This window comes from Bos javanicus, chromosome 2, assembly GCF_032452875.1.
Source record: "Bos javanicus breed banteng chromosome 2, ARS-OSU_banteng_1.0, whole genome shotgun sequence".
Taxonomy (NCBI): Eukaryota; Metazoa; Chordata; class Mammalia; order Artiodactyla; family Bovidae; genus Bos; species Bos javanicus.
The window spans coordinates 55,035,308-55,055,511 of record NC_083869.1 but is presented as its reverse complement, the minus strand read 5'-3'; the positions used below and the strand labels follow the sequence as shown (position 1 = coordinate 55,055,511).

Genomic DNA, 20,204 nt, shown 5'->3' with positions numbered 1-20,204 from the left:
CCTCTGAGAAACAGAAAGACTCAGCTGGCACTTGCTGTTTCCCTGTTTTCTTCCCATCTCTCTGGCGGAAAGGGATTCATCTGCTAGGGAAGGTGGAAAAGTCCTACTGTAGCTGAAAGACTGACAGCTCCATGCTAAGAATGGCAGAGGAAGCCTGCTGTCATTCTGGAGCAGCCATATCAATCCTGGATTGTCCACTTTGGCACTTTTTTTCTTTCTATGAGTTTCTAAAAGTAAACTCTCTTTTGTCTGAGCTCTTTCTTCTGTTCCCTGTGCTCAAGTGCAACGCTAACACATAAGGGGATATGCAAAAATAGAAGAAAACCCAGCTCTTGCAGAGAATACCACCTTGCCTGAGTTTGGCACCATATGTAGTGGGTACTCACAGAGCTCTATGCCACGTTCTTCCACTGTGTGCACTTACACTGCTCCTGTGGTTGCAGGATCTACACAGAGACCTACCTTCACAAGAGTACAGTGGATATGGTTTAGCTATGGCACTGCAGTAGAATTTGGCAAAAGACAACCTGTAACAGTGTCAGACTTTACTTTTTTGGGCTCCAAAATCACTGCAGATGGTGACTGCAGTCATGAAATTGAAAGACGCTTACTCCTTGGAAGGAAAGTTATGACCAACCTAGACAGCATATTGAAAAGCAGAGACATTACTTTACCAACAAAGGTCCGTCTAGTCAAGGCTATGGTTTTTCCTGTAGTCATGTATGAATGTGAGATTTGGACTGTGAAGAAGGCTGAGCGCCAAAGAACTGATGCTTTTGAACTGTGGTGTTGGAGAAGACTCTTGAGAGTCCCTTGGACTGCAAGGAGATCCAACCAGTCCATTCTGAAGGAGATCAGCCCTGGGATTTCTTTGGAAGGAATGATGCTAAAGCTGAAACTCCAGTACTTTGACCACCTCATGCGAAGAGTTGACTCATTGGAAAAGACTCTGATGCTGGGAGGGATTGGGGGCAGGAGGAGAAGGGGACAACAGAGGATGAGATGGCTGAATGGCATCACTGACTCGATGGACGTGAGTCTGAGTGAACTCCAGGATTTGGTGATGGACAGGGAGGCCTGGCATGCTGCGATTCATGGGGTCGCAAAGAGTTGGACACGACTGAGCAATTGAACTAACTAACTAACTAAGATAAATGCAACCTGGGGTCTATTTTTTTATGGAGTATAAACTGATAATGTTTATTTGTATGTTTGTTTTTCCATTTTAATTATTTTACAAACAAATGAAGACAAAGAAGAATATACAACTGAGCTCACAAAAGCTCAGTAAAACCTAAAATATTTTCTATATGATCCTTTACAGAAAAAGTCTACTGGTCCCTGCAGAAGGATAGGACAGTGTAAAGTCAATATGAAAATTATCACAACTATCCAGTTTTCAAATCTTAGCCTCCCATAATGCCATTTTTATATTCCCTGGTTGGTCAATGAGTCACCAAATCCACATCATGTTCTATAGTAGAACAACTCTAAATGATTTTCTGAAGGAAGTTAGTGGAGGATGATAAGGAAAAAGGAAAACGATCAGAACAAATACACTTCTGACTTAAAAGGAAGAATCTAGTTTTAAGTATATAAACATCAGATTGCCAGAAAAGAACATACATCTGCTGACCACTGATTGTTGAAAAGTAAGTATCGTTAAGCATTCAACAGAAAATCCTACAAGGAATTACATATTGAATGCCTCAGAATAAAAGCACTTTTCAGGAAGACTTCCCTGCCACAGGCGGTACCAAGCTTTCATTCCACAAATAACATTTCCACTATTCACTTTAATTCTCATCATACAAAATGCTAGACTAACAACTCGATTGAAAGCCCTAAGGAAAAAGATGATGATTTTCCTGATTTTCAATTCTCACAGCTTCATAGGGCCTGAAAGATGGTTAGCTGTTTAGATACTTGGCAAATTATTTCAAATAATGTAGAGAAAAAAGGCTTTCACTTCTAATATAAGGCTAAAGAACTATTTCTCATAGTCAATGGTAAGGGTATAAATTATGAAATTTCTCTAATTTCACATTAAAAAAACTCATCCCAGCATGAAATCAGCTTATTGCTAAATCAGCCCCATTCAAGAAGGTTTTCTTTGACCTTATATGGCTGTTAGTGAAAGCTTACTTCTGCCTCATGAACAGTAGAAAATACCCTTTCAACCTGGACCTACACAAACACAGAAGAGGAAGAAAATATGTGCCTGTTAACCTTGCAGATCCCCAAATATCTCAATTTCATTTGATTTTCATTGTTTTTCTGTACGCATGTATACCTTCTAAAGCATTTTGGTCATCAGCTTCTCAGAAGACAAGCTTTTCCTCTTCCTCTGTAACATCCAATTTTTTCTCTGTTAGAATTTTGTCATTGCAGAGCTTTCACAATGTCATAATAAATTATATGCTATATTGGTCTTCTTATCATTTTAAAGGGTAAATGGATTTAGGAAAAATAAATCATTGAATCAGCGATTTTTACCTAGTATTTTGTAGATACAACATACTTTGTCTTCAAATCAAAGATAAGATACTTTTGCTCATACACCTTGCACAAAATTCCCCTTCTTAAGAATCAATCTTCAAGGTTTGATTTCTAGTATTTATCTTTCACAACGAATGTATGTACAGTCATATAATTATAAAATTATGCAAATATTTTATGTAGATCAGTGATGATTGCATATAAATGTTATAAAACAACACATTACAAAGCACTATGATTAGGGAAAATGGTAATTGTGAACATCTGGATTGAGAAATTTAAATCTGAAAAAGTCTGATATTTTTCATAAAGCCTTTTCTCAGTGTTTGTCCAGATTTCATTTGGTACTGACTGAAACCACTTATCTGAGACAGGCTAATTAAATGTAGATCCAAATATGTTACTCAGATGAAACACCCAGGTTTTTTAAAAAGTATTTTTCTCTCTTTGTTATGTAACTACTTTGGTATAAGAATTTTTTTAGTGTTGCTCTTGAGAATATTCAGCAATTTTGATATCTGAGAGTACAGTAAGAACGGCCAAAATGAGAAAACATTTAAAGTCAAACGCAAAATTTCATTGAGGAAAACAACTATATACCTAAAATTGCAAAAATATCTTGAGCAGGTATGAATTTCATTTTAAAAACTAAGGAAGAAGAAAATCTATCTCTATTTTCAATGAAACCACATGTAATTTCTAATTTGAGGCTTTAGTCTGGCCAAAGCCCCTCATCTCTGTGAATTGAAGGACCTACCTTTTTCCCCCAAACACAAGTATGTTTACCTTCTGGGCAAGATGGATATTCAAAGTACTTCCAAACACTGGTGGAGAAACTGGCCTTTCAGAGCAGGTACTCAATCAATCAGGGCAGATGCCAACTGACAAACAAAAGTCTCGTCCAGTAGTGTGGCCCTGTTGGCTATCGATCATGTTCCTAGAGGCAAAGAGCTGGCATGGGAGGGGGAGTGGAATATTTGTTATCCACCCACTTTGGCATTCACTTTGAAGTCTCTTTCTTTTCTGGGTTTGAGCTTTGACCACAAAGGTCTTGCACCTTGTCTGTACCACAAATCCTCTCCAGCCTGATTCTCCTACTGAGCTCTTTCTTGAATACAAGGGGGAACATCATTATTCTCTTTTCTTCAGCAGCATGGAGGGAGAGGCTATGCAGTCTTTTCATCTCAATCGTTTTTACACTGTAACAGGTATAAGTTTCAGGGCATTTCTCCTTCAACCTGCCTTCCTACAAATGGATTCCACAAAGCTATCTCATGTCTCTGTTATGTTTCTCATCAGGAATTTAATGATATGATCAGGGTAAAAATGCAAGCCTCCAAAACTCAATAATTTAATTTTTCAGTCTGATTATGCCATGACAATTTTTCCTTGCATCTAATGAGGAGAGAACTCCTCTATGGCACTTCAATAAGGGAAGCCTAAGACTGAAACAGAGTTAAGTCCCACTTCTTATATAGAAGAAATATAGTCTAACTATTTATATTTTTCATGGCCAGAGTATTTTGATATTGTTGTCTTTCACATAATTATACCATCCACATTCATATGCATGATTTTGAGATTTCTCTCATTTTCCATTTTAAAAAACTCTGTGAAGGTGTAATTCACATACCATACAATTCACCCATTTAATACACATAGTTCAATGTATTTAAATATATTAACAAGAGTTGTGTAACTATCACTGGAATCTAATTTTAGAACATTTTCATCACCTCCAAAGAGACTCCAACTCATTAGAAGACCCTCCTCAATCCCCTCCACCTCACTGGCCACTGGCAACTTAGCTGCTCTCTGTCTCTAGAGATTTGCCTATTGGGATATTTTACATGAATGGAATCATATCATATGTGATATTTTGTGACTGGCTTGTTTTCCCTCACATGATGTTTTCAAGATTTATCCATGTAGCATGTATAAGTATTTCAATTTTTTATTGTTAAATAATATTCCTTACTATGGAGTTACCACATTTTATTTATCCACTATTTTCTTCTTCTTATACTTTTTCCTTTTATCATGCCTGGAGCATTATCTATGCTATAGGCGTCAAGAAAATGTTTTCAGAATTAAACTGATGAAATTGATATAAAATTAGAAATACAGTAAACAACTGCAACTCCTTCCAACCAAAAAACTGATCTATTCAAATTGAAAAAAGGCAATTAATGTAGATATTCAAGAACTCATATGTTGAGAAACTTTAAAAGCACCAGGAAACATGGAAACAGTGAGTAAGCACTGTTTCTGCCTTCATCAAAACATTGTTTCCATCTAAAGAACTTATAAACAAGTAGATAATAGTGGAGAATGGTAACCATAATTGTTATCTCTATAATATCAAGCAATAACAATGAAGGATTTTCTTTTTTCATGTTGACTTCACAGAACTATGTAGTTGCTTTGAGAATGATACTGATAAGCTGATATGCCTGTTTGCCTGGGTAGTAAAGACTGATACTAGTAATGCCAGATTTATTAATGCAAAAATCTAGCAGACTCTCCATACTCCTCATGATAGAGGATATTAAAAAGAAAGTGTAGAAGACTTAGCTGTGGGTCCTGTTATTACTTACAATTTTTATTTAATGGCATTTTTCTCATGACAAAACCCTTAATGGACTCTGAGTTACATGCAGAGGTACAATTAGAATTAAGACTCTTGTATTAAGAGTTCTGAATTTGATATTATAAAATCAAAGATATTCACCACATGAATGGACAAATGTAGTTTTTATCTTTCAAGTTCAAAAGAAAATATGTTCAATAATTTGTGTAGCACTCTAGACACTAATAGAAATAATATGGGAGCTAAAGCTTGATTAGTTCATTATTCTTTGTATGTGTTCCTCTGCCTCAAAATGTGTGAGATAAATTAGTGGAGAGGATTTTATTCCCTTTTAGTGCTGTGTTTTAATGGATTTTTTTCTCTTCAAGTATAATTTTCCTAGGAGTAACACAATCACATTGAAAGAATTAACCTTGCATTTTCTTCCCTTCATGAGTTAATTCACACAACAAAACCACATTTAATGCTCTCATTCACATAGTCATTTTAAAGGAAATACAAACAAAAGTTTTTTTAAGTTTTCAGGCTATTTGGAAAATAAAAAAGAATAAGGTGAAATAGCAGTCATCCATGAAAACAACTGACATTTAGTTTCACATGTAAGGTAAATCTGAATGGCAAGAGAACCTTTCTACTCACAGGTATCTAAAGATTCGTCTGAATCATCAGGGCAGTCAGGGTCTCCATCACACAGCCAGCTCTGGGAGACACAAGTCACGTGATCGTGGCAAAGAAATTCACCAGGATCACAGGACTGCTGATCTGAAAATGAAAGTGTTTCAAAATAAAATATGAATGATCTGAACATGAACACGAGAACAGTACAAAGATGAAATGTGAGAAAGCAATGCATAAAAGGTACATGAATGGGATCCGCATTTTCTATTCAGCAGCAAAGCTAGACCAATTATTTTTCTTAATTTAACCCATTCAGCTCAAGCACTCAAATTCGAAAGACTGAATTTTTTGGAGTCTCACACAACCTATCCTAAACATAGTTAAGAATTCTGTTTGTTTTGGGGGCTACAAATCTTTCTCATGTCAGTTAAGGCATATATATATTCCAGCAAGAAGGTTAATAGAAGATGTTGATCCAAAGCAGAAGTTCTTAAGCAGAATCTTTTAGTTTCCTACTCTGGCCCAAGAAAAGGAAGAATCAGCCAAAAAAGTGAAACCTTGTACATAAATACCATCTCTTAGTATTCAGTTCTTAACCGTTCACCCCGATGCTGGAACTTCATGCCTCTCTATCTATTAGATACCCCATATCATCTTATTTTCTCTTCTCTTTTTCACTGAAACTTCCCAACTGAAAGCTTCTGCTTCTCGACAATGAGAGTGATAGAACATTCCATAAAGCTTTGCTCTAATTCAGGTTTTTACATTTGTTTGCATTCAAAATTCCATTATTTTCCTTCCATTGTTTCAGAATATTTAGGATCTGTTGCCTTTCATCAAGTCCTAATAAATTCATCAGATGCTGCTTTTTGCAATAGTCTTATTAGTGTCCTATAAGTTTATTCAATAAAATATTTCCTTTTTAAAATAATTTTAAAATATGTCTGATATAAAAATGTTTTTATAATTGATGACCTCTGAGTATAAAGGAGTGTTAGGATTGTTAGACATTTGATATCACTTATTCTTTATTATGTATATATATATATATATATAGATAGATGAGTATATATGTTTATATATATATAATATATACAAATGAGTCAAGATAAAAGAAATTCATCAGTAAATATGTCTTTTGATATATATCAAATACATATTCTAGGTGATATGAAAGCATTACACCATAGCTTAATTGACCTTTTCCCACTAACAATATGCAAAACGATGGCACATTTTCCACTTAATGGTTTGATAAAATATAGTATGTCTTTCCCTTCTCTCCCTCAGCCTCTTCTTCCAACCTTAAAGTAACTTAAAACAAGAATACTTTACAGTTCATAGGAAGACTTCCATGGGGGCTCAGATAGTAAAGCATCTGCCTACAATGCAGAAGACTTGGGTTCAATACCTGGGTCAGGAAGATCCTCTGGAGAAGGAAATGCCTACCTACTTCAGTACTCTTGCCCGGAAAATCCCATGGACAAAGGAACATGATAGGCTACAGTCCATGGAGTCACACAGTCAGACACAACTAAGTGACTTCACTTCACTTACAGTTCACACATATCCACAAAACATACATCCATAATTAACTTTCCTACTCTACACTATGATATTTTCTCAAAGTTCATACATTTTTACCTTATTACATTTTCAATAAATTCACTATCAGTTCCATACTCATTACCACTGCTATCATAATTGTTGTTTGTTTCTAACATCAGGCTGCTTCTGTATATTGTGAATTTGGCCTTAGAGTTGGTGCTATCGAATCAAAGATGTAGAAGTCTCAGTCTTTGTCTTGAAAAATTCACCAGCCTACTTGTACCAACAGAATCAAAAGGAAAAAAAAAGTACACCGTATACAAAAAGGTGCCAAATAAATGATGTAGAAAATAACTGCTAAAAGGAGAGCTCACAAGTAGAGACAGATGGAGATGAAGAAAATTTGGGGGATGTACTAAAGTATTATTTTAAAGGTAGGTAGGAGATGGCTAAATGAAGAATAAACATAAGACATTCCAGACAAGAGGTAGGATAAAAAAAAGCTAATGCACTAATTACTAAATTGCATTTGAGACAAATATTTTATATTGTAATTGAAATGACATTCACGTTATAAGATCTAGGTTTTTCTCCACCAAACATTATGTGTGATATTTATAAGTATGTTCCAATGCTAGAGGAAGGGGACTTAAACTTTGCTTTTAGGCAGTCATGTACATGTAGTTAATGCAAAGAGACAGAGACTATATGATTTATTATCAAACTGGGAGAGATCTTAGAGTGAAGGAAGACATTAATAACTACCCTGGGGCAACAAGTATAAACCAAATCTCAACCAGAAAAATCAGAACGACTATTGATTATAACTATAGCTATTCTGCATTTGGTGACTTTTGAGGTGCTAGGTTGTCCCATCCTTAGTCCTCCCAAACTATAATTGCTATAAGGAAAGGGAGAAAAAATGGTGCCTTGCTAAGTGCCATTATATAGTGCCAGACTAAGTAAATAATCAATAAGAATTTGAAGTATAAAGAAATGAAAAGGGCCATACAGAACAATTTATGGGTGCTGAAAAATAATGTCTCAAAAAAATAGGTCATATTTAGTAATGAAGGACTTTAAATACTGTAGGAAGCATTCTGTAGATAATTTGAGGTTATGGAAAAGTACTTAAGAAAGGGTATTCTTAAGGTCATCTGTTAAGAGACTATTGCCATTGTCTAGAAACAAGTTCAAGATGACAGGTAAAGCAGTGGGGACTAAAATGGAAACTCTGTTCTAAATGATGTAATGTAAGAGTTAGGAGTTGCTGACTAAATGGTTGAAAGGCTCAAATATGCCTCCAAGTAAATAGCCTCAGAAATTGATTAAATGGTGTCTCAAAACAAAGATAGGATATAGAGATGGGAAACAAAGAAAAGATATTGTGTATGTGAATGTAGATTTGCATATGAGCCTGGTCATGGGGACAGTGGAATAATAATAGTAAAGAGAAATCAGTATTTTTATAGTGCTCTGCAGCTCAAAAAGCAGTTCCATCCCTGGCATTTTTATTTCTTCATTCATTTATTTATTCAACAAATATCACTGGGCTTCTACTATGTTCTAGGAATTGAGGATACGATAGTAAGTAAAACAAAGCAGAATTCCTTGCCAACATGGAGTTTATGTTACAGTAGAGGATAGAAACAGAAATAAGTAAGTTAATGGTAAAATGTATTAGAAGATAAACCCTATGGGAAAAAAGTAAAACAGGAATGGGGATTCGTGTTAGAGACTGGGAAGACTGATATGAACCTTGATATAGAAGATTGATATAGAATCAGGTAGTCAGAATATGTCACAGAGAATGTAAAGGCTTATGGACGACCCAGAGGATGGTATGGGGAGGGAGGAGGGAGGAGGGTTCAGGATGGGGAACACATGTATACCTGTGGCGGATTCATTTTGATATTTGGCAAAACTAATACAATTATGTAAAGTTTAAAAATAAAATAAAATTAAAAAAAAAAAGAAGATCAGAGTGACATACACTTGAATAAAAGCCCATGTGTCAAGAACCTGTGGCAGTATTTCATTGTATATATATGTAGCACATCGTCTTTATCCATTCCTCCATCAATGGACATTTAGGTTGCTTCTATGTCCCAGTACTGCTGTGAACATAGGAATGCATGTGTTTTCTTGAATTATCATTTTGTCTGAATATATGCCCAGGAGTGGACTGCTGGATCATATGTAGCTCTATTTTTAGTTTTCTTTAAGGAACCTCCTTACTGTTCTCCACTGTGACTGCATCAATTTACATTCCCATCAACAATGTAGTGGGGGGGTTCCCTTTTCTCCACTCTTGTCTCCAATATGTATATAATGGAATATTGCCTGCGTGCATGCTCACTCACTCAGTCAGGTCTGATTCTGTAACCCTATGGACTGTAACCCTTTAGGTTCCTCTGTCTATGGGACTCTGCAGGCAAGAATTTTGGAGTGGGTTACCATTTCCTCCACCAGGAGACCTTCCTGAACCAGGGGCTGTACCCATATCTCCTGCATCTCCTGCATTGGCAGGCAGATTGTTTCCCATTGAGCCAACTGGGAAACCCTCAAATGGGATATTACTCAGGCATAACAAAGAATGAAATAACATCATTTTTAGAAACAGGGATGGACCTAGAGATGATTACACTAAGCAAAGTAAGTAAGACCAGGAAAGACAAATATATGATATTGCTTACATGTCAAATCTAAAAAAAAAAAAAAAAGGTATATATAAACAGACTTATTTACAAAACAGAAATAGAGTTGTAGAGGTAGAAAATAAACTTAAGGTTACAGTCAGGGAAAAGTGTGGTGAGAGGGATAAATTGGGAGATTGGGTTTGGCATATTCTCACTCAGTTCAGTTCAGTTCAGTTCAGTCGCTCAGTCGTGTCCGACTCTTTGTGACCCCATGAATCGCAGCACACCAGGCCTCCCTGTCCATCACCAACTCCCGGAGTTCACTCAGACTCACGTCCATCGAGTCAGTGATGCCATCCAGCCATCTCATCCTCTGGCGTCCCCTTCTCCTCCTGCCCCCAATCCCTCCCAGCATCAGAGTCTTTTCCAATGAGTCAACTCCTCGCACGAGGTGGCCAAAGTACTGGAGTTTCAGCTTCAGCATTATACCCTCCAAAGAAATCCCAGGGCTGATCTCCTTCAGAATGGACTGGTTGGATAGATAACTAATAAAGACCTAGTGTATAGCACAAAGAACTCAGTATTCTGTAATGACCTATATGGGAAAATAATATAAAAGAGTGGATATATGTTTATGCATAACTGATTCACTATGCTGTATACCTGAAACTAACACAACACTGTAAATCAACTATACTCCAAGAAAAATCAATTTGATAAAAGAACTTGTGGCAAGAGAGAACCCAGCTAATTTAAAGAACAATAAGAAACTCTGAGTGGCTGGAGAAAAATCAAAAAGCAGAAGAATTGAGGTCAGGGAATCAATAAATATGGGGTTGAGGGTGGCAGGTGAAGGCTTTGCGTTTTACAAAAAAAATAAGATGGGAAACCACTGGAATATTCTGAGTAGAGAGACACAGTCTAAGTGACTTTCTTTCTAAAGGATCACTCTGGCTACTGTGTTGAAATAGAATACAGTGAAGTGAAGGTAGAAGCAGAGAGGTCAACTAGGATATTATTGCAATAATGTGGGTGAAAGGGGATAGCTGTGTGGATAAATGTGTTGGTGAAATGGAGTTTCAAGATGATTTGATGAGGAAACTGAAGTTGAATGTCTTTTCACCATCTTGTTAAATGTTAGGATCTTAAATTCAGATCTCTGACCCCAAACGTATAACTTTTCAACTTTTTTTTTTTGTATTATACTGACTGTGAGGTGCTTGGGAGACATCCAAGAATAAATATGCAATAGGCAGTGACAACTCGAAGTCTGAAATTCAAGAGAAAGTTCAAAACTGAAGATACAGAAAAGAACTGGAGCTGTACGAAAACACTGAAAAGCGTAAGAATAGATTTAGATGAAATTAAAGACAGGTGCGGGAAGAGAGAAAGACAGGAAGAGAAAGTCAACAAAGTAAGAGTAGGTCAGGGACTTCCCAGGTGGTCCAGTGGCTAAGACTCCAAGTTCCCAATGTAGGGCGGTGAGGTTCCATCACTGACCAGGAACTAGATCCCACATGTAGCAACTAAGAGTCTGCTGTGCTGTGCCAAATCATTCAATCCTGTCCAACTCTTTGTGACTCCATGGACTGCAGCCCACATGCCATAGCTAAGACCTTGCACAGGCAAGTAAATAAATAAATGATATTTTAAAAAAAAGAGCAGGTCAGGCAAGGAGATAGAAAGTTTAGCCAGAGATACAAGAGACGGACAAGGGGGAAAGGGATGCATTAAAATCATGGAAAATTTTAAGAATGGATTAACAAAGGGGTTTACCAATGACCAAGCACAAGTAGGATAAATTATAAGATGGAGCATACTTGAAGGTCAAGGGATACATGTCACTGAAGGGAGAGAGACTGCAGGTTCCAAAATGATAGGAAAGTTCAGCAGCTCCTAAGAACTCAAAGGACTTTGATGCAAACCTAACCAACAGTGGGAGCATCTGCTCTGAGAAAGGAAGGACAGAAAAATGAGAGAGATAAAGCATTAGCTGGTAGAGAAGAAGGTTAAGGTATTCCTACCTGGTTGTGTTTTCTCAAAAAACTGAAAAGCAGGATTCACTTTTGGAATTTAAAGAAAGTAGAATTGGAAAGAGTGGTAAAGATTCAGAATGCATAGAAAAATGAAAAGTGAGTCAACTAGAAATCTGTGAAAGGATGTCTTTCTAACAGCAATGGGAATCCAATTAAATTGGAAAGTATATATTTGACAGTTAATTTGTTTTGTATGAGTGTCCAAATGTTCACCTGCATTGAGCCATAGATACAAATAATTTCTTGGGAAAATGCCATAAGAAAGACCCTAGGGAAAATACGTAAACCACTCTTCCTCAATACATATGCAGACGTACTGATAGAGAAGAAAGAAGAAAGTGAAGTCCTCAGTCATGTCTGACTCTTTGAGACCCTATGGACTGTAGATTTTCCAGGCAAGAATACTGGAGTGGGTTGCCATTTCCTTCTCCCTGACCCAGGAATTGAACCTGGGTCTCCTGCATTGCAGGCAAACTCTACTGTCTGAGCCACCAGAAAAGCCCCAGATGTATTGACACATAGACACATATACAAAATCATCATGATGCAAACTTTTTTTTTTTTTTAAGTATGATATACTTATGGGAGTTTACCTAATGAGCCTACGTTATCAGCTTGCTCAGCAAGCTCCAACCTTTAAAGGGAGTTTGCATTGTTGCAATTTTGAGGACAGTTTTATATTATCCCTCTAGGAAACAGCAGTTAAGAATAACTTGTTACAACCCACCTATTTATTCTTCTACTACATATTCCATTTCAAGGTCAGTTTTTAAAGCATTGATTATTGGATTCAAATAAATGAATTTCTACCATTTTAAGGTACTTATTTTAAAATACATACACTGGATTGATTTCTTTGAATCAGAAGCTAAATATGTTATGTCTATGTGCATTTTCCATTTATCCTTTTTAATGCTTCATGTTACACTTCTGAGATAGCCAAACTAATCTTATTTTACATGTCTTCCTATTGTATGAAATGTAATATTATACACTGTAATTAAAACAAGAAGCTTATGAGAATGTGCAGGCAGTTTTGCTAGCATTCATAAGGAAGAAGATCAAAGCTAATACTGCGATTCTTCATAATAATAGACTCTTGCAGTCAAAAGACATGAAAAGATTAGGACAACCATAGCCTATGGAGTTTACTGAGTTTGGATTCATCCTGGCATGAGGAAATCTTGGTGTAATAATCCTGTTACACTTATATTAATACATCTAATTACTTGTCTTAATAAACATGTATACTAATACTTTTGGAGTTTGGATGTCAATGGCCTTAGCTAAAAGATTTTATATACATGAGTTGGCCTATATTAGTTAATTTATATTTTCTCATTTTACAATAATGAGAAATTGCTACTCAGAAACCATACAGGTCAAATACTAAAACTGATATCTGTCAATAGGGGTCAATTGTGTAGTCTCTACTAAGTCCTTGAGTATTTTATTATAATTAAGTTATAATACTGTCATTGAATTTCCCTTAAAAGTTGATTTGCTACTTCAATACTAATCAGAATGTTAACTTACCAACAAATTGTGTCCTGAGTACATGATAGGGCATCATATGGGAACATTTGAAGGACATATACATGATGAGCTATGGTAGCTAATTACAACTTAAATGTAAAGGAGGGATAATACCCACTCAACAGCCAAATTACTGAGAAGTCTGATACTAAACCTAGTTAAGTTAAGGAAGAAACAGATACAGCCTCTTGAACAAATTGAGTATGAGGAAAATGCTCTGAGTTAGGTTTTCAAACTTAGTTAACATGAAAAATATTTACTTATTATATCTATATGTGTGTGTGTGTGTGCTCCATTGTGTCCAACTCTTTGCAACTCCATGGACTGTAGCCTACCACACTCCTCTGTCCATGGGATTTCCCAGGCAAGAATATTGGAGTACTATATCTTATATCTATATCTCATCGCTAACTTAAACATAATTATTAAAAGAAAATATGGTTATATATTGTTCATGTAATAGGTAATGAATTCATTATCAGAAAAGAATTCTTATAGAGACCTACATAATACATTGCCTGTTTAACTTCAAAGTTTGATAAAGCTCATGTAAAATTAGCTATCAGGAATCAGGAAACACCATGATTCTTTTTCCTTTATATTTATCTACTCCAGAAAAATATGCAAATGTAAATGAAGAATATCATCAGAATCCATTTATTTTTCATAAGATATTGAAAAGACTTCTTCTCCAATGTTTTTTTCCTACCATCCTTTCACCATTCAGCATATACTTTAAGCTCTCCATACTGTTCTATTCACTTTCCTTAGATACATCATTGTATGTATTTTTTTATTTACTTTATCTGCTTATTTATTTGATTGGAATGGCTTTTCTCTGTAACAAAACTAGTACTGCTGACAAAGGTCCATCTAGTCAAAGCTATGGTTTTTCTAGCTGTCATGTATGGATTTGAGAGTTGGACCATAAAGAAGGCTGAGCTCTGAAGAATTGATGCTTTTGAACTGTTATGCTGGAGAAAACTCTTGAGAGTCCTTTGGACAGCAAAGAGATCAAACTAGTCAATCCTAAAGGAAATCAACCCTGAATATTCATGGAAGGACTGATACTGAAGCTGAAGCTCCAATACTTTGGCCATTTGATGTGAACAGCTGACTTATTGGAAAAGACCCTGATGGGGGGAAAGATTAAGGGTAGGAGGAGAAGGGGGTGAGATGGTTGGATGGCATCATTCACTCAATGTACATGAGTCTGAGCAAACTCCAGAGATAGTGAAAGGACAGGGAAGCCAGGCACACTGCAGTCTATGGGGTTGCAAAGAGTAGGATGCAACTGAGTGACTGAACAACAACAATTGCTCTAGAGTCCAAAGACATTTTACCTCCTTTAATTGAAACTTTCACAACAAACTTTTTCTTCCTTCATCACTGATTCCATAGTGCTCCACTCAAACCTCCCAAAAGATCTTGTGGTATTTCTAATTAGTACAGTAGTTACCGGGTGCTGAGCTTCTGGAAGGCAGAAGGCTCTGCTTTGACTTCACATTTGATATAACAAGGAGTTTTCAATGGAAAAAAGTCAATTTTTCTATAAAGAATTATACATTACTTTTGGAAAGAGAGGGGAAATAGAAAAACCAAAGCAATACTGGTGTTTTTTGTTTTATTACCAGAATGATAAATAGCTTTATTTAGTTAATCACCAAAATAAAGCTAAGCTTTCCCATGCTTAAAATAAAATACTCTGAATAGCAAAGATTATACTATATAAAACTAAAGCATCCATGAAAACTAAAACTCAAATTTGAGAGAGATTCAATGTTATCCTCCAGAGTCTCTTAAAGACTATACTGAAAATTACACTTTTACAATAGCTGGCTATACAAATGTAACTTAGCCAAATGCGTTAACAATAGTTTTTTTAAATGATAATTCCTTTAGGAATATAATTATTGTAAGTGTAAGACAAAGTGAAACAGCACTTTAAGTCCTTGCTTGAAAAGAATACAAAAATAATTTGGATTATGCACACTTAGAGAGGAAGGGAAGGTAGATCCCAAAGGGTCAAAATTTGTAGTTTCATTTTGGCAAGGAAATATATCTCCTTCACGAAATTTGTGGTTGATTGAAATATAAACCCTACTATATGTGGAAAATTCTGGAAGAGATGGGAATACCAGACCACCTGACCTGCCTGTTGAGAAACCTATATGCAGGTCAGGAAGCGACAGTTAGAACTGGACATGGAACAACAGACTGGTTCCAAATAGGAAAAGGAGTATGTCAAGGCTGTATATTGTCACCCTGCTTGTTTAACTTCTATGCAGAGTACATCATGAGAAACGCTGGGCTGGAGGAAGCACAAGCTGGAATCAAGACTGCCAAGAGAAATATCAATAACCTCAGATATGCAGATGATACCATCCTTCTGGCAGAAAGTGAAGAGGAACTCAAAAGCCTCTTGATGAAAGTGCAAGAGGAGAGTGAAAAAGTTGGCTTACAGCTCAACATTCAGAAAATGAAGATCATGGCATGCGGTCCTATCATTTCATGGGAAATAGATGGGGAAACAGTGTCAGACTTTATTTTTCTGGGCTCCAAAATCACTGCAGATAGTGACTGCAGCCATGAAATTAAAAGATGCTTACTCCTTGGAAGGAAAGTTATGACCAACCTACATAGCATATTCAAAAGCAGAGACATTACTTTGCCAACAAAGGTCCGTCTAGTCAAGGCTCTCGTTTTTCCAGCGGTCATGTATGTATGTGAGAGTTGGACTGTGAAGAAAGCTGAGCACCGAAGAACTGATGCTTTTGAACTGTGGTGTTGGAGAAGACTCTCGAGAGTCCCTTGGACTGCAAGGAGATCCTACCAGTCCATCCTAAAGGAGATCAGCCCTGGGTGTTCTTTGGAAGGACTGATGCTAAAGCTAAAACTCCAATACTTTGGCCACCTCATGTGAAGAGTTGACTCATTGGAAAAGACTATGATGCTGGGAGGGATTGGGGGCAGGAGGAAAAGGGGACAACAGAGGATGAGATGGCTGGATGGCATCACCAACTCGATGGACATGAGTTTGGGTGAACTCCGGGAGTTGGTGATGGACAGGGAGGCTGGCGTGCTGCAGTTCATGGGATCGCAAAGAGTTGGACACAGCTAAGTGACTGAACGGAACTGAACTGATACACAATAAAATTATAATTCATTGTTTCATTTATCGATGCTAAGTCCATCCTTAAAAATCTGCCCAGGAGGAAAAGCCGGCTGGACGGCGCGTGCGGGAGTGGGGTCAGAATACGGTAGGAACCTGAAACGTCTTGAAGTTGTCTGAAGAGTCTTCAATCACTATGTCAAGCGACACAGATATTTCTCTTTCTTCATATGATGAAGATCAGGGATCTAAACTTATCCGAAAAGCTAGAGAGGCACCATTTGTCCCCATTGGAATGGCAGGTTTTGCAGCAATTGTTGCATATGGATTATATAGATTGAAGAGGAGGGGACATACTAAAATGTCTGTTCACCTGATCCACATGCGTGTGGCAGCCCAAGGCTTTGTTGTGGGAGCAATGACTCTTGGTATGGGCTATTCCCTGTATCAAGAATTCTGGGGGAAACCTAAACCTTAGAAGAGGAGATGCTGTCTTGGTCGTCTTGGTGGTGCTTGCTTTAGTTAGACATCTCATATTGAGGTTATATGTTTATGCTGAAAATAAATTGTTTGGGTCAGACAAGAACATGGTAATTTGAAAATTGGCCTCCTTTCTTGCAGGCTTGATTTGCCTGGTGACCAAGTTACTGGTGACTAGTTCACTAGCTAGGTCATTCAGGGGAGTCAGACCAGCACAAAAGAAACATGTCACTTTTAAATACACTTGATAGTGGTACCTGTCCACCTTCTTAAACTCTTCTGTTGAAATTAGTTCTAAAGAAGACAACATGCCAATCCTGAAAATGCTCCCAGTTGCTGCAGAATATCATATGCTTTTGATGTAATGTAGGAATCCTATTTACCCCAGTTAATTTAACTTTCTGACGGCCTTGTGGACTGAGTACTGTTTTAAGGGCTGGTTGGCTCTTGAGGAACCCTTTCAGAACAGTGCATGGAATACAACATTATAAACCTCCCTGCAAGTCTGTGTGTGTTTTTAAACCAAAACTAAAAAGCTGGTAACAGAGCCACTTTGAAGTGGTATTTATTTTAGAATCATAAACATGAGAGTAACTTAACTTGTGGATCCCTTTTAGCTCTTTAGTAATTGCAGAATTATATTTTGCTGCTGTTATATTAGAATAATTTTAAATTATTTTGAAACATGTATTTTAAGTGCTAATGCAAAGGTAAATGAAAAACACTTTTTAAATGTGTGCAGTATGTTTATTTTCTCCAAAAGTATCATCAACTAAATAAAATCCCTACAATGGAAGTCATTGATGAGCAAGCTGGTTTGGTCAGACATTATACAAACTTTGGTATATCACAGAATGCTTTGTTGTACTTGTGAATTCTCGTCTAACCTGAATTTACATTCCATGGTGATAACATGGTAAATGTAGTATTATTAAAGTAAATGAACACATAAAAAAAAAAAAAAAATCTGCCCAGGCCTGTATCAGAGAGTCAGATAGTAATGAAGAGTATCCATATTTCAACAATGATAACATGGTTTTTAACTAATAACTTTCATTGTTTGTTGGGTCATTACTGATAATTTAATTTCTTTTTCTAAATACATATTTCCTCACACACACCATGTATGTAAGAATATCATGTTCTTATATAAATGTATCATTTTTCACACAGCTCAACTTGGAGCTCTGTTATCCCTGAAGATAAAACTCTTTAAGAGAGACTAATCAAATTCTTGAATAACAGCCCAGTGGTAGACTGAATAAAGATACCCCAAACATGTTCACATCCTAATTTCTAGAACCTCTTAATGTGTCACCTTACTTTGTAAGGTGACAATGCAAGGTGACATGTGACAGATGTGATTAAGGAATCTTGAGGTGGGGAGACTATCCTGAATTATCCAGGTGAACTCAATGTAACAACAAGAGTACTTATAAGGGTCAAGTCAGGAGAGGATGGGACCACAGAAGCAGATGCTGGAGGGACCTGTATGTGTTTGCATGCTAAGACACCTCAGTCATGTCCGACTCTTTGCTACCCTGAGGACTGTAGCCCGCCAAGCTCCTCTGTCCATAGGATTCCCCAGGCAAGAAATAATACTGGAATGGGCTGCCATGCCCTGAGGAAGCAGTTATGAGCCAAGGAATATGGGCAGCGCTACAATCTGGAAAAAGCAAGGAAGTGTATTCTCACCTAAAGCTTCCAAAATGACTCAGTCCTGTGGACGCTATTGAGAGCTTTGACTTCAAGAACTGTAAGATAATAAACTTGTGTTGTTGTAAAGCCATTAAGTTTTGTGGCAATCTGTTACAACAGCAATAGGAAACTAGTATCAGACCCCAGTTCACCTCATGGTCCAGATATTAGTTATGTTGCTGCTGCTACTGCTAAGTCGCTTCAGTCGTGTCTGACTCTGTGCGACCCCAGAGACGGCAGCCCACCAGGCTCCCCCATCCCTGGGATTCTCCAGGCAAGAACACTGGAGTGGGTTGCCATTTCCTTCTCTAATGCATGAAAGTGAAAAGTGAAAGTGAAGTCGCTCAGTCACGTCCGACTCCCAGCGACCCCATGGACTGCAGCCTACCAGGCTCCTCCATCCATGGGACTTTCCAGGCAAGAGTACTGGAGTGGGGTGCCATTTCCTTCTCCAATTACTTATGTAAACCTGTTTAAATTAGTATGAAACAAACAAACCACCAGCTATTTTACCATTATTTTAAAGGCTGTTTCTCCTAACGTGCTTTCTGTTAGTTTCAACACTACTTAAATAAAACACATTTTTTTTCTTAATGTCAAATGACAGTCAAAATAAATCTGCACAGGACTAAGGCTAGTAATAATTACTAGAAGTATATGACAAGATTTTATAAAAATCACTATAAATGCTCACATAAATGATATACCTGATTGGGAAATATATGAACTGGGGAGCGTGGTGTGCATGGGTGTACATACAGGTTTTTATTCTCATTAGATGAAAAAGTACAAAAATGTAATATCCTTCTAGTATGAGAAAATTGTACTTAATTGTATATTTATATGCTATCTATTGGCTACTAAATTAGTAATCATTCTATGCCTTATTAAGCACCAAGTGCTTTTGGTGCTGCAAATGGCAATTCATACTTACAAGGCCATCTTATATAAAATCAAGACAAAATTGAAAATTTTAAGAAGTACATTATCCCCAGGAAGAAGCTTTGCTCATTTATCATTTCGATCATAATGAACAATAAGAAGTATCTCTGTAAACATTTCAAATTAAATTTGACATTTAATTTTCAAAGAGAAAGGTTTTTTTTTTTTTTGATCATTTAACATTGGTTGCCTCCTCATTTTTTTCAGGCAGTGATATGGAAAATTGTAAAGCACTTCAGTATAGACTCATTTGGAACTGCTTCTTTACCAAGAAAAAGCAAAAAGTACCCAGAGTAAAAACCTTGTTCTTTATTTAGCAAGAGGCATAGGATATGTTTTTCAGTTGGAAAAAACTGGTACATTCAACATGGTTGAGTCAAGTTTTTATTATCATTAGACTAACACTTTGCAGTTCAGAGTTCTTTTCTGAAATTTCAATAGAAATGCTCTATTTCCTTTTTACCTTCCTTTTCTCAAAAGCCTACTGAAATGAATCTGCAGAGTTA

The 20,204-nt window shown here is 36.7% G+C and overlaps 2 protein-coding genes across 2 annotated transcripts in view; one reads left to right on the top strand and one right to left on the bottom strand.

The window, feature by feature from the left end:
- The window catches only part of LOC133260480 (low-density lipoprotein receptor-related protein 1B-like), a 1,291,692-nt gene that overhangs the window by 892,089 nt on the left and 379,399 nt on the right, over positions 1 to 20,204 (bottom strand). Inside the window, exon 2 of the mRNA XM_061438868.1 lies at positions 5,729 to 5,851. Coding sequence (XP_061294852.1) covers positions 5,729 to 5,851 — 123 coding nt within the window. The remainder of the gene's footprint in view (positions 1 to 5,728; positions 5,852 to 20,204) is intronic.
- Positions 16,687 to 17,554, top strand: LOC133260460 (HIG1 domain family member 1A, mitochondrial-like). Its single transcript, XM_061438817.1, has one exon. The coding sequence runs from the start codon at positions 16,775 to 16,777 to the stop codon at positions 17,054 to 17,056; it is 282 nt and encodes a 93-aa protein (XP_061294801.1). The 5' UTR covers positions 16,687 to 16,774; the 3' UTR covers positions 17,057 to 17,554.

Bases quoted from the DNA above. Each gene is read 5' to 3' on its own strand.
- LOC133260460 (XM_061438817.1), top strand. From the start codon at position 16,775: ATGTCAAGCGACACAGATATTTCTCTTTCTTCATATGATGAAGATCAG.